Source organism: Sardina pilchardus, chromosome 1 (genome assembly GCF_963854185.1).
Source record: "Sardina pilchardus chromosome 1, fSarPil1.1, whole genome shotgun sequence".
NCBI classification, from domain to species: Eukaryota; Metazoa; Chordata; class Actinopteri; order Clupeiformes; family Clupeidae; genus Sardina; species Sardina pilchardus.
Genome location: NC_084994.1, coordinates 27504200 through 27524673, shown reverse-complemented (window position 1 = coordinate 27524673; position 20474 = coordinate 27504200). Strand labels below are relative to the sequence as shown.

General features: G+C 41.9%; 1 protein-coding gene across 1 annotated transcript in view; it reads left to right on the top strand.

Moving 5' to 3' along the window:
* Window positions 1-11: 11 nt before the first annotated feature.
* The window catches only part of LOC134087345 (NACHT, LRR and PYD domains-containing protein 3-like), a 39437-nt gene continuing 18974 nt past the window's right edge, over window positions 12-20474 (top strand). The window contains exons 1-7 of the mRNA XM_062540786.1: window positions 12-94; window positions 359-472; window positions 5719-6299; window positions 6512-8468; window positions 9172-9342; window positions 17150-17320; window positions 19093-19263. Of these exons, the coding sequence (XP_062396770.1) occupies window positions 27-94; window positions 359-472; window positions 5719-6299; window positions 6512-8468; window positions 9172-9342; window positions 17150-17320; window positions 19093-19263 (3233 nt within the window). The 5' untranslated portion in view covers window positions 12-26. The remainder of the gene's footprint in view (window positions 95-358; window positions 473-5718; window positions 6300-6511; window positions 8469-9171; window positions 9343-17149; window positions 17321-19092; window positions 19264-20474) is intronic.

Sequence of the window (20474 nt, the reverse complement as noted above, 5' to 3'; positions counted from 1 at the left end):
TGTCTCCAGTGCCCAGCTGTGTGTCCATGAAGAGTGACCAGTCCATGGACCAGCCTCTCCGACTCAGCAGTGGACCACCACAGTCTGATCCAAAGTGAGATTTGACCTTTTTACCAACATACCAAAGTGTGTGCGTGTGTACGTGAGTGTGTGAGTGTGTGAGTGTGTGAGTGTGTGAGTGTGTGAGTGTGTGAGTGTGTGAGTGCGTGAGTGCGTGCGTGCGTGCGTGCGTGCGTGCGTGCGTGCGTGAAGCAGAGTGTATGTTTGTTCGAAGCAGAGGGTACATGCTATTTTTCCTTAGCATAGTGAAGATGTGTCAGTTCAATTTATGATGCATTTTGTCTCCTTGTGTATCCAGACCACAGACACACAGACCAGTGTCTCCAGTGCCCAGCTGTGTGTCCATTAAGAGTGACCAGTCCATGGATCAGCCTCTCAGACTCAGCAGTGGACAACCGCAGTCTGATCCAAAGTGAGATTTTAGCTTTTTACCAATATACCAACGTAGACAGGTGTGTGTGTGTGCAGTGACGGACTGGGATAAAAAAACGGCCCTGGCATTTGCACCCACAAGCGGCCCAACTTGCAGATACAACGCACATAAACAGCAGTGGGCTATTTGTGATAGCCCCAATGATGGTGCAGATTCAGATAAACTCCCATATTTTAAACAACCGCATAAGAAAATTGTCATATCAATGCACAAATAAACCATGATGAATAGATTGTTAGAGCCAGCCGCTCCATAATAAAAACATTTGTCTTACCGTCTTGAAGACAACAAATTAGCTAGCTGAGGTTGCTACGTTAGCTGGAGAGAAACAATCCAATTTCGCCCATTTCCCCCCTCAGACACCAGTGCTTTCTTAATGTTCTCTCTCTTTCTCTGCTCCCCCTTCTGTTGCTTAGTGCCTCTATTCATTTTTTTTACCAGTTTAAAACATATAATTTCCACCACCAATCTATTGAATGACTTACTTCGACCACCACTAGTCCAACTTTCAACACACGAACGCGCAGACGCGATTTGCTCATTCGTCCCAGAAGGCATTGCTTTATTTTCATAATGAGACCAGTGTCTCCAGTGCCCAGCTGTGTGTCCATGAAGAGTGACCAGTCCATGGACCAGCCTCTCAGACTCAGCAGTGGACCACCACAGTCTGATCCAAAGTGAGATTTTAGCTTTATACCCATATAAACTTAAATAATCTTGCTATTGCAAGTAAGTATGTCTCTTTATATTAATTTGTCCTAAATCAGTTTTTGGAATTATGGGGGTAAGTGTAGCTGGTCTGTAGTGGTTGAGTTCAGAGGGGTCTCTCGGGAACATGGACGATCACAGATGTTCTCCAGATGTTGGGGATGTCTGATTAACAGTAGAGAGAGAAAAGGACAGGTGAAAGTTCTTGAGAAGCCTCCCTGTCATTTGTTTACTCAGTGCTCATTTATCAGATTCAGATTCAGATTCAGATCAGATTCAGATTTATTGTCATTCTGTTCATACCAAGGTAAAAACACAACGAAAAAGCGTTTCTCCAAGATCCATACATCATTCATACACATTACACACACATCCACCTTAATGTTGAATTGCACTTAAAAATATATATATAAATAGTATAAAGTATAAAAATACAAATACTTCCCCTAAATGTAAATATTCTAATTCTAATTGCTCATTTCATAGCCATATTTAGCAGCCGGACAGCTGGGGGCAAAAAGCTGTTCAGTAGCCTAGTGGTGGTGCATGTTATGCTCCGGTAGCGCCTCTGGGAGGGAAGAAGTTTAAGAAAGACATTGAGAGGGTGTGTAAGGTCCTTTCATCTCCCGCTCCAAAAGAGTAAAAGATTCTTGAATGGTACGTGGCTGCTCTGAAATCATTGGTCGGAATATTGTACTTTACATCATATTCACCCTTTGCTGACACGTCATTTTGTGACGTAACAGCGCTAGACGGCGCCATGCTGGACGGCAAAATCACCGGAAGCATACAGTGTAAACTGTATTCTAGACGAGCGAGAACTTTCATTTGTTAATCTATTCAAAATAAATAGCACCATTAAATCAAAATAAATAATATTGTACCATACATTGTGTAGTAAGTCATGGAAATTCAGGGTTTTTTTTGTCAGGGAAAGTCAGGGGAAAGTCATAGAATTTTACATTTGAGTTAAGGTGGGAACCCCGATTGCCATATTCAATACTTTTTTCCTGTGTCATCCCACTATATTGCTTTATTAATTGTATTCATGGACTTCTGTTTGGATTTCTTTTTACATGTGGATTTCTTGAGTTAATACCAAAGTCTGGTGAAAATATCATGAGAATAGCGTAATTGGAAGTAATATTTACTGAAAGAAATTTTAAAGAGAAACTATGCAGGATTGGCGATTTCATCTCCGGTTTCGGTTTCGCTTTTCGTTTTCGCTCGTTTTATGCTTGCATATATCTCTGCAGAGCTTCCCCTACAGCTTTAGCGTGTATATTTATACATATATAGGCTATATACATATTTATAAATTGCAAGCATGGTTCTTCTTGTTCCTTATGCGTCTCAGACTTTCAGATGTAAACAAGGAGTGATCGCCTCCTGAACAAACTGCAAGGCTGCAATAGCGGATAGAGACACTGGGGGCGGGAGGAAATATTACTGTTTTCGATAAAACTGGTCAGTCAAGCAAAACAACGATTTCTAAGCGATTTTATGACTATGAAAAAGTTGCATAGGGTCTCTTTAAACGGAACACACCGTTATTCCCTTAAACGAGTTGATGCATACCTCACGTTTCAATGCGTGCACTCACTGGCTCTGGCGCGCGCTACTTTGATAGCACTTAGCTAGCCCAGTTCATTCATTAGGATCCAAACAGAGATGAATTTAGAAACGACCAAACATCTCCATGTTTTCCCTATTAAAATACAGTAACACGAGTAGTCACACGACCAAGTATGGTGAGACAAAAGAAAATGTGGTGCATTTCTAAGCGGGTAAGAGGGATAACTATGTTGTGTGGCGGAATAACAATTGGGAGCACTTAGACTCGCCACAGTAAACAGGACACTCCAAAGTGAAACTGAAAGTGCAAGAGTGATGATATTACTGTGCTGAGTCGAAGTGCTCCAAATTGTTATTCCGCCACACAACATAGTTATCCCTCTTACCGCTTATCTGCCGCGCGCCAGAGCCTGTGAGTGCACGCATTGAAACGTGAAAGGTATACAACTCGTCAGTACTCAGTAGTTATTCCCCCACTGTATTTCTCGGACTCTCCTGCTTCTGCTGGGCTGACTGAATGACATCAGAAAAGTGTTCTAAAACCTTGCAACTGTGATTTGACATGCACATTTCTGCAGTAGTGTCATTCCACCTCATCATTCATTTTAATATTATTTACTGAAAGAATCGTTCAATTGTTAGGCTATTTCCCCCACTTCATTTCTCTGCCTCTGCTGTACTGACTGAATGACAACGCGTCAGAAACGTGTTGAGGTAAAAATGTTAAATCTTTTGAAACAGTGTACAGTAGCTGGCAAGGACATGCAACATGTATTTCACACTGCAATGACACATTCAAATTTGTATGGGTTATTTATACTACTAGAACAATGTTTGTCACATCATCTACAAACAAATATCAAATGTTATATCGGTTAAAAAGTGACAGCCCAGCAGACACTGCTATTGGCTTTTCTTCAGTACAAGGTCTTTAGTATACAAGTGTAGGCCTATGTGCACTCCTTTAATATTAAAAGCACTTTTCTAAAACGGATAGTTCTGGTCCTTGCAGGGTCCCCGCGGGTCCTTAAAAAGTCTTAAAAAGTCTTATTTCTTTTTTTGGATTTTCAAGGTCTTAAAATGTCTTGAATTCTAGAATTTCCGATGAGGAGGTCTTAAATTTCATGTCGTGCCGAGTCCGTTTCGTCAGCTTTGCGAATGTAGACACTCAAATATTGTGGGTGTTTCAATATAACAACACAGTAAAAAGTAGCGTGTGCGTTCCTACAGACGGAGATAGTGTTTCAGAGTGCCAGACGCCAGCCAAGATTTTTAAGAATGCGACTGAAAAATATTCGAGGTTGCAATGGTGCACCTGACGCTTTTCGGGTGAGAGCACACATTTCTTTCGCCTGTTTTCATTGTAGACTATGCGTGCAACTTCACCAAACAATATAGAAGTAAATCTCCTCGGCTTGGCCCTCTCTCTTTCTCTCTCTCTCTCGTGCGCGCTCAATGGACACCCACCCCTCGACATGCACATTTAATCCAAATAAAACATTCACAATCGTGAAAAAAGCAATGACGACTAGCTAAATTATTATGAAATCCCGTTAGCATCATAGCATGCTGCACATTTTATTAAAACTCTTGCATTCAAGTTGAGTGATCATCTCATCACCAATGTTTTCTAACTCCAAGACTAAAAGGACCTGTCCCAAGGAGAAAAAGTATCAGCCTACCTTGAAACTTAAACACATGTGGGGGAAACTGCAGTCCAACCAGTAGACTATGATAAGCTAGCCAACTATGCTACTTTGTTTACAATATTTTGAGGCATCAATCAGACAGCTGAATTAAAGAGGTAGGCCTAGAGTTGTACAGTAATACAAATAGTAGGCTATATAATCTGCATAAAGTGTGCAGTCATGAATATCAGAAATTTCAGTATATAGAAAGTAAAGGCGAAAAATGATTATACAGTATATATAATGTGAATGATTTTTTATCAAATATATTTATAAAAAATCATTCACATTATGTGAAAGGAGTGTGATAAAAATGTGACCCTTTGCTGTTAGAAAGCTATGCAATGAAAAATGTGGGTGCACCTAAATTTTGTGCTGGTGCACCTGAAAAAAAAGTTAGGCGCACCAGTGCAACCAACGCAAAAAGTTAGTTGGGAGCCTTGTCCATTTTTTAAGTGTGTTTAACTTGTAATTTGCAACTTGATTTGTTTACACACTGTTTGTACGTTATTTACAGCAGTATTGTTGTAGTATTGAGAAGGCAGTTGCCTGACGTACACTATTTGCACTGTCACTCAAATACAAATGTGCTTTGGTAAACTGAACAGCCTAGAGCGTACTTTTTATATATATATTTTTGCCGTGGTAATGGTCTTAATTTTTATTCTTAGAGGTCTTAAAAAGGTCTTAAAAGTCATTAAATTTGTTGATAAAAAATGTGCAGATACCCTGCCTTGATTGTGATTGGCTGAATCGCATTCGATGCCGTTCACCGCATTTCGTTCTATAGTAATGCGCTACCACAAAACTAGCACAAAGGTTAGAGTGGCTGCGTCACGTTGTTGCATGGCAACCATTCATAATGGAGGGAATATACTGTATTTCTTGGCAGAAGACTGATTATCTATGAATACAGTACATCGCTACTTTTTTCGTTGCTGTTGCTTCGTTGCTGCTTTTGTTTCATGAAATCTTGCAAGATCGACGTAGTAACCGTTTTAGCAAAGCAATAAGCCACTCGAGTCCGTGCTTTATACTTTATAATCGCTTGGCATCGTCCCTAAGCTGTTCGATTATACAGTATAAAGCACGACCTCTCGGGGCTTATTGCTTAAATTAACAAATCATATTTTTCTCTCATCTGCACTTCCACTGTGGTGTTTTTTAATGTGTTGCTGAGACTGTATGTGTGCAGCTATTGGCCTGTCTTCAGTGTCGGTTGCTGTGAATGATGAATTCCTGTTGTGGGTTTAGGAACATCCTGACCCTGGATCAGTCCAGGTGTGGAGTGTGTGAGCAGCTACTGAGGGACCCACTCACCACCAGCTGTGGACACAGTTTCTGCAGGCAGTGCATCAGCAGCTACAGGAGCCAGTCTGGTCCATCAGGAGACCACAGCTGCCCTCAGTGCAGAAAGAGACCCAGAACACAACCCATTATAAACCCTGACACAACTATGACACAACCACTGTTATACCCACCTGAAAATATGTCACAGGCTCACCTATACCCACAAACTATGGCACAACCTCACCTATACCCACCTACAGCCATGACACAACCTTTATTGTACCAACATAGTGAATTGGCACTTCATCTGAACCCATCTGCAAACATGGCACAAGTTCCTCCATCCCCACACACAGACACGGGGCAGCGTCCTCAATACTCAGACTCAGCCATGGGGCAGCATCCACACATCCAGCACCCTCTTTATCCACACATCCACACGGCACAGATCTCTTCACAGCCTCCCTTAGATGAGCACACAGTCATGAGAGGCAGCACCCATCTGCAAACTGAGCATGCTCCAGTCGAAAGGGCCAAACTAACAGGTGAGGCTTGAAGATTATGTGTCCAAGAGCAGGGTTTGTGTATAGATGAAAAGACCATTTATTTCAAATAAACCAAAATGTTAACTGTTAAAATAACACAATTGTATCTAATGCAAGTACTTTTGCAAGAAAAATGTGTTCTAGAAATACTGACCAATTAGTTATGAATAATGCTCATCTCTTGGTTTGTATGTTTGTGTATTACCCAACAGATGACGATGTCCTGACCAGAGTACTGATGACCCATAAAGTCAGCATGAAGAGGAGGTTTGAGAACATATGTGAAGGCATCATAAAGTCAGGGACTCAAACACTCCTGAACAAGATCTACACAGAGCTCTACATCACAGAGGGAGAGAGTGAAGGGGTGAATAATGAGCATGAGGTTTGGCAGGTAGAATCTGCATCCAGGCCGCAAACTACAGAGGACATATCTATTAACTGCAATGACATTTTCAAACCCTTCCCTGGACAGAAGAGACACATCAGAACAGTCATGACCAAGGGGATCGCTGGCATTGGAAAAACAGTCTCAGTGCAGAAGTTCATCCTTGACTGGGCAGAGGAGAGAGCCAACCAGGATGTAGATTTCATGTTTGTGCTTCCATTCCGTGAGCTGAATTTGGTCAGAGATGATCAGTACAGTCTTCACAGGCTCCTGTTTGACTTCCACCCTGAGCTTAGGGAGCTACAGGATAGTGAATTTAAAGACAGTCGCATTGTGTTAATCTTTGATGGTCTAGATGAGAGTAGACTTCCACTGAATTTCCAAGAGAACCAGAACTTGTCTGACGTGACACAAACATCATCAGTGGATGTGCTGATGACGAGTCTCATTCAGGGAACACTGCTTCCCTCTGCTCTCATCTGGATAACCTCCCGACCTGCAGCAGCCAGTCAGATCCCTTCTCAGTGCGTCAGTCTGGTGACAGAAGTACGAGGGTTCAATGACCCGCAGAAGGAAGAGTACTTCAGGAAGAGGATCAGTGACCAGAATCAAGCCAACAGAATTATTTCACACATTAAGACAACCAGGAGTCTCCACATCATGTGCCACATGCCAGTCTTCTGTTGGATCTCAGCCACTGTCCTTCAGCAGATACTGGAACAGGATGACGGGAAGGAAGCCCCCAAAACACTGACTGAGATGTTCATACACTTCCTGCTCATCCAGACCACCAGGAAGAGCCAGAAGTATCAAGAGGAAAGTCAGACAGATAGACAGAGGCTCTTGGAGTCACACAAGGGTGTCATATTGAGATTGGCAGAGCTGGCTTTCAAGCATCTGGAGAATGGCAATCTCATGTTTTATGAGGAAGACCTGAGAGAATGTGGCATCGATGCCAGTGAAGCTTCAGTGTACTCTGGTATGTGCACTGAGATCTTCAGGGAGGAATGTGTGTTTCATCACAAGAAAGTCTACTGCTTTGTCCATCTGAGCATCCAGGAGTTTCTTGCGGCACTGTATGTGTTTGCCTCCTATCTGAAAAAGAGCACATTGAAATTTCTCAGTGGAACTTCCTTGAGAGATGAGAATTTTATTTTTAGTAGAGATCATAATGATGATGAGGAGAAACAGGAGGAGAGTGAAGGGAAGATAGGAGAAGAGGAGGGGAGCGAAGAAGAGGAGGATGGAGAAGAGGAAGAAGAGGAAGAGTATGATGATAACAGTTATGATGATTATGATGATAATTATTATTATGATAGTTTGTATAATCTGTTGAAAGGGGAAGTGGATAAGGCTTTGGACAGCAAGAATGGACACTTGGACCTTTATCTCCGCTTCCTTGTTGGCATCTCAGTAGAACAGAATCAGGCTCTTTTACGAGGCTTGTTTTCAAACAGCCACAACAGCTCAGAGAGCATCAAGAGCACATGTAAATATATCAAGGAACTCAAGAGGCAGGACCCATCTCCTGAAAGATTCATCAATCTTTTACACTGCTTATTTGAAATGAATGATCCTTCTCTACATGAAGAAGTTCAAGTGTATTTGACATCTCCGGATGGCTTTGTTGGTGAATTTTCACCTGCCCACTGGTCAGCACTAGCCCACATGTTTCTGATGTCTGAGGAGGTGCTGGACGAGTTTGACTTGAGCAAATACAGAATACCAGAGGAGGGACAACACAGACTAATGCCAGCTGTGAGATGCTGCAGGAAGGCTCTGTGAGTATGACAATAAACACACAAACATCACAATTCTGAAGTTATTCACAGTTCATTTAAAAAGTGTTACTTTCATATATTCTAGATTCTAGTCTTCACATGAATATTTCAAGCCTTTTTTGTGTTGAATCAATCTTGAATATTACAGTTTACGGCTCATGACAAATCAAAACTTCAGTTTATCAAAATATTAGAAAGAAGAATTAAGAATATAGTAGATCTGCGAAGAGCTCTGATCAGCTAATTAAGTCAAAGTTTTAGTAAAGCTTTCTGAGCCTTTATTCTCTCAATCTGGGCAGCACAATGGACTTTTCCACAATATATTTTTTTTGGGATGCACATGTACACATATTTCCTCACAATAAACATGTCAAGTATTTTAGATACCTCAATTTTTATGTTTATTTTTCAGTTTTAATAGCAAGTGTTTGAGGCCAGGGTATCATCAGATAGATGTAGATTACAGTATTAAGTCATTGACGGATACACAAGCTTTCCTCAGTGTTACGTTTCCATCATGATAGTATTCCATCTCGGCACCAGGAGGTATCTGGTCACTCTTAATTCAGTGCAGATGATGTACAGTAAATTATAACATAATACATAGCAATACTAACAATAATACAGTAATAACTGTACATTGCACTTGTGTTTCATTCTCTAATCCCTCTTTACATATGTGGGGGTATTATCTCTCTTGTAGACTTGCTGACTGTAAACTAACAGAGCAGTCCTGTGAGATTGTGGCCTCGGCTCTACAGTGTGCAAACTCCCCCTTAAGAGAGCTGGACCTGAGTCAGAATGACCTGCAGGAGTTAGGAGAAAAACTGCTCTCTGCTCTACAGAGTCCAAACTGCAAATTGGAAACACTGAGGTTAGTAATGTTGTAGATTTTTGACGTACTGTATACATACTGTATATGGGCAAACATAGACTTTGTTAACCAGAGTAGCATCAGTGTTTTGCCTTTGACACATTCTCTCTGATTTCACTATTTGTGAAGGATAGCATACTGTATATAGCACAGAATCCACACAGTGGAACATTTAGGTCGATAGGATGAGTGGGAGTCATCCATTTTGAGGTAAGGTGCCTTGGCCAGAGACAGTTTATAAAGCGAGACGATTCATATGAGGGTAAATTCTGGTTTCATTGTGACGCAACTGCCACTCCCATTTAAGAGGCAAACGGGAGCATTTCTATGGGAGAAATAAACCTGTTATCAACGGCACCTGCTTCTGCTGATTCTACACCGTTCTAAACCGATTATCTCGTCACTGATCACGCCCCTTTAGGAGGCGGAAGTTGTGCCATTTCATTCCATTGAAAAAAACCTTTATGATTCATCTTAGTAACTATACAATCTTTGCCTTGGCCTTTTATGGTACTGAAAGGCTAATTTAAAGGTTAATTGTCTCGTTGACCTGCTGCAAGAGCCTGAGTCAGCAGGGCTCACCGACTCCCCCTGTCGGCCTGGAGGTGTACCGCTGCTCTGAGTCATGAGGAATGTTCATCCAACTCAGATTGTGGCATGACCTACAGATCTGACGGATGTAAACTAATAGGAGAGTTTAATCTGATGGCATACATGGCATCCTTGAGCAACATAACCAGCCTGGCAGAAAAGTTTGTTTCCACACGGATCTATCACTCTCAAACTTGAGTCCAGAACTTTATTAGGGTTCCAATGACTGAACTGTATTGATGAACAATTCAATAAACAATTGAAGGATGAATTGTCCTGTAAATGGTGTCTGATGTGGTGACTGTATGGCACCATCAGAAAACAACTGAATTAGTATGTATGAACTGAACTCTGTTTAGTGTTCAATGAAATAGCCCAATAGAGTTTGTAGCAGTATTACTGTCATTAGATAAGCATGTAGGCAGAAGTGTGTAAGAGTGTCTCAACATTTGATTGTTTTTATTTCAGGTTAAAGGTTGTTATTAGTTACATGGATTACATTGGTCAGTGTAATAATAATAATAATAATAATAATAATACATTTTATTTGTATTGCACTTTATATTATGGACAATCTCAAAGTGCTACAAAATTATAATGCAAAATGGATAACAGATAAAGACAGATAAAAAATAATGCAATTTAAAATAGATCATATACATACATACATACACACACGTCACGCACACACACACACACACACAAACGTGTATATAAAAATACACACACACACATACATACACACACACACACACACACATCAACAAAATACATTTAACAGAAAGCTTTTTAAAAAATATATATTTTTTTTTAAAGTTTTCAATGTCTGTGGGGCCCTCAGGTGGTCAGGGAGGGCGTTCCACAGCCTGGGAGCAGCAGCAGAGAAAGCTCTATCATCCATCCTGTGGAGCTTGGTTCTGGGGATTTGGAGGGTGTTAATGTCTGTTGACCGCAGGGGGCGTGAGGATGTCTGGGGGGTGAGGAGTTCCTGTAGGTAGAGGGGAGCATGTCCATATATGCACTGGTGGGTGAGGAGTGAGATCTTATACTCTATTTTGAAATGAACCGGGAGCCAGTGAACACTTTTCAGAATGGGGTTGATATGTTCATGCCTGCGCACCCTCATCAGGATCCTAGCAGCACTGTTCTGGATGTATTGAAGTCTCTGGATGCTCTTGCCAGAGATCCCAATGAGTAGTGCATTGCAATAGTCCAGCCTGGAGGAGACAAAGGCGTGGATGAGCTTCTCTGCATCGCCCAGGGTAAGCGTTGGATGGAGTTTGGCGATGTTCTTGACGTGGTAAAATGAAGTCTTGTAGAGATGTTTGATGTGGGTGTCAAAAGTGAGTTGTGGGTCCATTTTTAACACCCAAGTTGGTGACAGATGTTGACAGGGAGATGTTTTGTCCAGAAAAGGTGATATTTGTGATGGTGGAAGAGCGGAGCTGATGTGATGAGCCAACTAGAATTGCTTCTGTTTTCGAACTGTTCAATTGAAGGAAGTTGAGCTTCATCCAAGCCTCTATCTCCTCCAGACATGTGGTCAGTGTGGATGTTGGCAGGGGAGCAGATGAAGTGGGGGTTAGGGCTGGGCGATATGGACCAAATCTGTTATCCCGATATTTTGGAGCTGATTGGCGATATACGATATATACCGATATTTTAAACAGAAAGAGAAAAGGGTTTCAAATTCACTCCACATGGCAATTATGACAACACAACCAGTTTTAATTAGACTGATTCCAGACTGCTCTAGCAGAGCTGTGCAAAAATTTGTAAACAATAACATACCAATCAATAGGCATAGGCCTACAGCTGATATCAGAAATGCAAATAACAAAAGACCAATAGGTCTACCCTGACTCTACATTGTAGCCTACTGCACAATGCAATATTCTGGACACAAAAAATATTGCAGTAGCCTACTGCGGGGAAAAAATGCAATTTCCCTGTCACACAATGCAGTTTGTTGTAAGGGTCTGATAGGCCTAGATGACAAGCAAATTTATTATGGCCTAGACATGTGTGAATTGCGATAACGATTAAATAGTTGTAAACAATTAAACACCATAACGGAGTCACTCACCAATAGCTAAATTAATATGTTCAAAGCACTGCATCTGAATATTTTGAATATGTTCAAAGCACTGCATACCACTCGTTGAGCTCCACTGATAGGCGTTCCGCATAACTAAAAGGTTCGCGGCTTGTAGTCAGCCTGAACATTTGCGAGCCTCTCCGTTGAGGTCTGTCGTAGGCTATCGGAAAATCCCTTTTGCATGTAGCCTAGCCACTTATTAATTTCTATACAAACCAAGACGGCGGATTCCTTAAGAAACGCAAGAACCCACCCCATACATGGAGGCCTAGCCTATTTACATTAGCCATACCAAAAACCCAACATAAAAAAGAAGGTCCGCACACTCTCAGTTTATTTGAATTTATTTTAGTTAAATCCGCAACAAAGTGACGTTTCGAGCATTACGGCTCTTCGTACCAAAAATTACATTGTACTATGACTCGGCTGGTGTTGTAAGGCTGTGTGTACAAAACCACTTGGAGCTCCAGGAGAATTTTGATTTCACAACGAGAATTACTGTTGATGTGCCGAGTGATTGGACGGAAATTGGGAACCCACCAGCCCCGCAGCACGGTAAACAAACAGTAACTCTGCAGTCTGAGTGTGCGCCATGCTTGAAAGTTTCTAGTGCTGCAAGGGAGAACATGCATACGCAAGGGGTGCAGTTGAGCAACGCGAGAGAGCTGCGGCTGTCTGATGGTCTGAACATCAGACAGCGGCTTTGATAAAATGGTCCATTATTAAAAACATTATATCGGTATAACGATATTGTCTCAACTACATATTGATATTAAAAATATGCCGGTCGTAGTCGTAATACCGGTATATCGCCCAGCCCTAGTGGGGGTTGTCGTGAGGTAGAGCTGTGTGTCATCAGCATAACAGTGGAAAGTTATTCCGTGTCTGCTAATGATATTGCCGAGGGGGAGCATGTAGATGGTGAAGAGGGTGGGGCCCAGCACAGAACCCTGAGGGACACCACAGGTGACGTTGTGGGTATGTGATTTTGCCCTGCCCAGGGCGACGTGCTCAGTTCTGCCGGTCAGGTAAGAGTTGAACCAGTTGTAGACATTGTCTGAGAGTCCAATGGAGTACTGCAGGCGATGGAGGAGGATGTTGTGGTCTACTGTATCAAAAGCAGCTGTTAGGTCCAGAAGGATGAGCAGAGATGGGGAACCAGTATCTGCTGTCATCAGGAGGTCGTTGGTGACCCTAACCAGGGCTGTTTCTGTGCCATGGCCAGGACGGAAACCAGACTGAAACTTTTCAAACAGGTTGTTGTGTTTGAGGTGATCAAAAAGTTGTGCTGCAACTGTTTTTTCCAGAACCTTTGACAGGAATGAAAGTTTGGAGATGGGCCTGTAGTTGGAGAGAACTTCTGGATCCAGTGTGGGTTTTTTCAGTAAAGGTCTGATGACAGCCGTTTTTAGTGCAGAAGGGATATGGCCAGCCATGAGAGAGTGGCTTATGATGCTGGTGATGAGTGGAGAGACGGCAGAGATGTTGGCTTTCTGCAGGGCTGAAGGGAAAGGGTCCAGAGCACAGGTGGATGGCTTCATTTTTTTGATGATGTGCTCCACCTCCTCCTGTGTGGCATCAGAGAAAGAGCAGAGGGGCTGGACAATCTCAAACGGTGGGTCAACAGTTGGGAGGGGCAGGACAGCATTGGCAGAGAGGTGAGAGCGGATGTTATTAACTTTTTGTTTGAAAAAAGTAATGTGCATGTTGCACCTCTCCTCAGTGGTCAGAGTGGGAGGATGAGGGTGGCTTGAGAAGGTGATTTATTGTTGAAAAAAGTTGTTTAGAGTCACCTGGGCTGTTGTTGATAATGTTGGAGTAAAACTTGGACCGTGCATCCCTCAGAGCGTGAGCATACTCCCTCCTGTGTTCCCTGTATGCCTGTTTGTGAACAGTCAGTCCAGAGGCCTTGAGCCGCCGCTCAAGAACACGCCCAGCCGTTTTCATCTTTCGCAGCTCACAGTTGTACCAGGGTGCTGAGCGCGAAAATGAGACTGACCTGGATGTAAGGGGGCGTGGAGGTCCAGGAGACTGCTCAGGGACTGGTTGTAGAAATCCACTGAGTCAGCAACAGAGGGGAAGACAGTAGAGCCAGAAGAGAGAAGTTGGAGGTCCAGGGCCAGGGCATCCGCATTGATGTTTTTCAATTTTCTGAAGTGGATCTGTCGCTTTGGTTTGGTGCAGGGGGAGGGGAAAGGCAGCTCCATTGACACAACCTTGTGATCAGACACACCAAGATCATAAACCTGTAGATTGCTGATGGGGGCGGAGTTAGAGATGACCAAATAATCTCTAAGATATTATTGTGTAATATCTTGCATAAATTGGCAGTGGTATGTACAATTGTAGGAGCACTCTTAGAACCAGCAGACAAATAATACATTCACACCACATGAGTGGTTCTCATTTGATTTTCTTTGTTTTTCACAAGTGAACCCAACAGGATGTGTGTAGTGTCACAGTGTGTTTGAACAAAGCACTGAATCACTGATATCAGACTTGAAGGGCATTTCCTTTAGTGCAGGGGCGCGTTGATCAGCAGTTGCGTTGATTAATGCGCATCCTGATTTGATTATACTGGATCAGGAAGCCATGCAATCTTCTTCCTACAGATATAGGTCTTGTTTTAACCTCTCTGTGACCAATGAACGTAGTTTTGCTCTCAATCTAAAGTGTGAAGATGTTAATTACCGTAAATAGACCCATAGTGTTGAGACCCATATACAGTACTGCCCTGGAGTTACACTTTAATAGATGTTAGCTGTGTAATTGGGACCCATATACAGTACTACTCATTTCCTGCTCCATTCCTAGATTTTCTGAGTGTAAACTAACAGTCCTGGATGATCATGGCCTCAGATCTGCAGTCAGAATGATCTGTAGTCATCAGTCTATGTTAACTGAAGACGTAGACAATAACAAAATCATCTGATTTCACTATGTGTGATTATCTGTTGATTCTCTACGTTTTACAGACTTGTTGGCTGTAAACTGAGAGGAAGATTTTTGGCTGTGACTCTTCAGTGGGCAAACTCCCACCTAAGAGAGCTGGACATCAGTGACGGTGAGCTTCAGGACTGTGAACAAGAACTGCTCCATCAACCACTGATTAAAGACTGTAAAGTGAGGTCTGTATTTTGCACAATGCACCCAGTCTGGTGCATTCTATTGGATCTAAAAACAGTTGATCTTTTATTCACTGCCATTTTATATTTGGGAATGTAAGGAGTATAGAGGACATGTTGCTTATAGTGTTTTCCTCTCTCACTGTAGACTCATCAGCCGTGGACTCAAACACAGCTCCTGTGTGGTTGTGGTCTCAGTTCTGCAGTCGTATATTTCTCAGCTGAGTGAGTTGGACATGAGTGGCTGTGATCTGCAAACATCAGAAGAGAAGCTGCTCTCTGGTCTTAGAAACCCAAACTGCCACCTGGAGAAACTGAGGTCAGTAAAATTCTGAAAGGCACAGAATTCACAGAGGTCTTATCTGCACATTAAAGTTGATGTTTATACATGTACTGTATGTCATTCCAGCCATATCTGTAAAAAATCTAAAGTGGAGAGAAATTCTGAATCTCACTGTTATGGGGTGAATCAAGACATGAATTTGTGAAAAATGATCTTTTATTGTTGTGTTAATGTTAATGTGACATAATTGGTCCCAGACCAGTTGATGGTATTTTTCTTGGTTTTCATGAATTATGAGAGGTTGTGCATAAACAAATAGCTATCATGAACATGAGGCATGGTTGTGTCCTCCTTCACATGAAAATCTTGAACTTAGAAATAGACACAAAAAAATGGCCAAATTAGAAAAGAGCCTTGTGATGGCAGACATCGCAAAGCTATTGAAGTTCAATTGGAGTTGCCAAAGAGGGCGCCATTTACAGGGTTCCCACGGGTCAGAGAATTCCTGGAATATCATGGAATTTCAGAAGAGGCATTTCCAGTCAGGGAAAGTCAGGGAATTTGGTCAATTTGCATGCACAGTCAGGGAATATCAGGGAATTTTATTAACAGTAAATTATGTAATAGCCAAAACCTGCTGTGTATTCTCGTTTCATGTGTGGATGCACCTTTTAATGTTTTTGTTTTGCCCGAAACATTTCCCGCTCTAAAAATGTGCAACATTCTAGAATGCAATATCTTGGCTGGTGGCGTCACTTCAGGCAAACATGCCGGGGAAATGCTGGTTTCGAGGTCATGGAAATTCTGTTTTATGGTCAGACATTCAGCTTGGTGCGTTGGTTACCCGCCAGGTGGCCACAAATCTATTCATTCATTCATTCATTATTTCATTCATTCATTCATTCATTCACTCATAATACAACATGAATCAATCTCATATGTTTGTGTTTCCTGTTGTAAGATAAAGTCATATTTATACTGTTATTAAGAGGATGGCCAGGCCTTCTGCCAGTTGAAGTTAAGCTGAGGCCTACATTTTGCTAGTCTGATTTCTTAATGTTGCTTATTAGATCCTTCTGTAATCTTATATGCATCATGGCAGTTAGTTCTCTCGGATAAAGGGGTGAATTGTTTCAGTATGTGCACACATATTGTAGCACTGTTTGCCGCCTGCTTGTCAATCTTTGGAATAAATCAGCTGCAGTATGTGTTGTTAACTGTGCACAACATTGGTTTTGATTCGGAGTGACTTTTATTGCACTTAGTTTATGTAGAGATGGGGAGAGCCCTCGCCCCTGGTTGCTACCTGATTGGAGCCTGGAGCTGGTGAATTGAGTAACTCGTTAGAGGCCTTGTATGCTGAACATGCCGTGACCCTTTCTCGCTATCTGCCGATCGCAGTGGATTCCCTTTTTTTGAGTCATTGGATTAGAGCCAAGTAAAGCCGTTATCATTTTTAGGTCAAAACACTGTAATTAATTGGATGCAAGATGGCTAGGCCTCATTGTACTTGAGACTACAATAGATTATAGACATTATACTTTACACTACAATTGATTATACCTGAGACAATATTCCAGTTTCACAATTTTTGTCTTCACGGTTTTTGCTGCACAAACACTTTTAGGCAAATCAAAATGTATTGTAACCTTGCTTATGATATTGAGTCCTGTCATAATTCTGTCAATTCTGTCTAATTCTGTATTGCAGATTTGTTGGCTGTAAACTCACAGATAAATTGTGTGAGATTGTGGCTTTGGTTCTGCAGTCATCAAACTCCCTGATGGAACTGGACCTGAGTCACAATAACCTGGGATATTCTGGAGGCCAGCTCCTCTCTAAGGGACTGTCTAGTCCCCACTGTAAACTGCAGACATTAAGGTTGGTGTACATAAAGGCAAGGACTATCCTGATATTTGTTTATTTACTTAATTTTAATTGTTGATAACATTTAGTAGCAGAGAAAAAAGTCCATTCACTATAGGCTGATAGCAGTCAGCAAGACATTTATTGGGCATTACTGATACTAGGCGAGAATATTGTTTACATCCCCATGTTAGCTATAAACACATGATGCTAAATCAAATTCTAGAAGTGATATTAATGAGCAACACCTGGGGATCTGGGACTCAGTTTAATACAGTGTTCAGTTACAGTCTTAATCCAGTCTTTGAGTGGTTACTGTGTTATTGTAAACAATTCTCTCTCTCTCTTTCTGGCTCTCTCTCTCTCTCTCTCTCACACACAATGAGCTCCTGTGCACAGATCATGATTATTGTTGTAATGTGTGTTTATACTTTATACTGTATATCTTTAATATATATGCTTATTATACGGCTCTCTAGAATGTAGAGGGAGCTCCCATTCACTTTGAATGGGCCTCCCCAACGTTCTACGATCAGTTATTTTTGCATAATCACGCTTCGAAGGTATAATGACCGCTGCCAATGGCAACGGGTTCACTCCGCTAGTTGTAGTGGAATCCACGAAACGGTAGCAAGTCATTGCTAAAGACACATTGAGTTAAGTTTCTTTTCTCGTTTTGGCAAGTAGCCGTATAATAAGCGCAATAATGTATAGAACGCCGGTCATTATCGGAAAATAATTCCCTTCAGGACGAAGCTAAACTGTTCATCCTGTCGGGAATTATTTTCCGATAATGACCGGCGTTCTATACATTATCCCTTACATAATGTCTTATTTGCTCCCAATGTGAGGTATTGTACAACATTTTGAACACTCAGGTCTCTGTCAGGTACATCAAACAGAGTAGATGATGGGCTTAAAATTCAGAAAGATTATTAAAAATGCATAAATGCTGGCACATAATCAAATCTGACCGCAGATTTGGAATGCCTGCAAGTAGACATACTGTACCTCATCTCATAAACATCCCAGATGCAACTGTAAGTAATGGTATGTGTTAACTGTGAACAACATAGTTTAGCTAAATTTGCTGACACTGGCCCTATGTTCAATGAGAAGTACATGAAGCAGGTCATCTTTTGTTTTTTTCAAATCTTCCTTCTTTGCCCTCTGGCCCCACCTAGAGTCTGTAGTGAGATTTGCAAGACATCCAACGCCTCCATTTCAGATGTACCAAATAGGGCCAGGGGTGTAGGCTATCTAACAGAGTGTCAATCACTGCTCATGTACACACATTTCATAGCGTTCTCCCCTCCTACCTCCCCTGCACTCTATCGCTTTCCCTTGTGGGGAGGAGGAGGTGAGGGACTGAAGTTCTTCGCAATCCAGCCTATGGGACCTTTAATTGAGTGTCGGACATTCGACTGGGTGTGTCGGTTGTGCACCAGGCGGCCATAAATTAATTGATTAATTGAGCAGTCCACTCTACAGCATTTAGAGAAGAAACTGTCAGGCTACAAAGTCTGTAATTGCTGCAGGAGGAGGATTCTGTGATGAAAACTCATTTCAATCACAACTCCATTCTTAGCAAAAACTATTATTTTAATCTGTGCCCTCTAATAATTTCCCTCCTTGTTTGAATGATAATGTGCCAGTTATGTTACAAAATGTTAATAAGAATGTCTTTAAAAAAATGTTTATAGTAATGAGATAGTAAAGAATAAGAATGTATTCATGCCACCATTCTGGTTTCTGATGTCTGTCTCTTGCCCTCTCACTCTATGCAGACTTGCTGGTTGTGAGCTAACAGAGGAATCCTGTAAGGCTGTAGTCTCTGCTTTGCAGTCCTCCATCTCCCTAAAGGAACTGGACCTGAGTCACAATGACCTGAAGGATTCTGGAGTTCAGCTTCTCTCTACAGGACTGAGTAGCCCTCACTGTAAACTGCAGACTTTAAGGTGTGTATGTGCACACACATTGTGCCACTGTTGGCTGCCTGTCTGTAAATCTTTGGAGTAAATCATCAGCTGCAGTATGTGTTAAAACAGACTGAGTCAGTGGCAGCTTTTGAAAACAAGCTGTGAAATGAAAGCACCAGTGCTGCAAGGGACACCTTCCCAGCTCTGACCTGCAGGATGCAGTTTTAGATCAAGTATATTGTCATGTTGACATTAACAGAATAACAATAGATCCAGAGGTGAATACCAGGGTATTGAAACTACATGCTTTAAAGGGATATTCCGCCATTTTTGGAAATACTTTCATTTTCCACCTTCCCTCGAGCATAACAATCGATATTTACCTTGTTCCCGTTCATCCAGCCATTCTGTGAGTCTGGCGATACAACTTTTAGCTTCAGCCTAGCATAGATCATTGAATCGGATTAGACCATTAGCTTCTCGCCTGCTAGCTTCATGTTTAAAAGTGAGGTGGTGGAGGTGGAAAATGAGCGTATTTCCAAAAATGGCGGAATATCCCTTTAACAAGGCAACAGGGCCAGATGGCTTGTCTGCTTTTCTAATTAAAACATTTGCAGAGGAACTCCCACCAGCCTGGCATCCACTCTTTCAGCTCTCTATAGATTCCCAGTGTGATGTGGCAGCTCATAGGCGCGTCCTAATGGCGGCCGCTATGAGCTTTCATCTGCATTTTACCGTTTGAACTCACTCATGCTGATAACTTCACTCCTGTCCTCCATCATTACATGTACTCATTGTTCATCCCCACGCTGTGTGTATTGTTAGTGTGTGGATGGGTGCACACATACTGAAAACCACACCAAACATTTCAGTCATGTTTGATTCATTCCACGTAAAACTCTGTTTGTTGAAAATATCCATACTTGGCAACAACATCAGACAGTTAACATCTTACAAATATCTAGGGGTCCTCTTTCATAAAGATCTTAACTGGCACACATGTGGCAAATATTTGAACAAAAATCCACCAGCGTCTCCATTTGCAGAGTCTTTGGGATTTGTGAGAGCATCATGCTCATTTGTTATAGAGCCACCATCAGTGATGGGCAGTAACGCGTTAGAAGTAACCCAGCAAGCAAATAACGTTCTGCTAACTTTAAGTAACGTTAGCTTTTGGTTCCCCTATGGTTCGTTTTTCAGCAACCTACTAATAACGTTTAGAGAACGTTATCTCCAGGTTGTCAAAACAA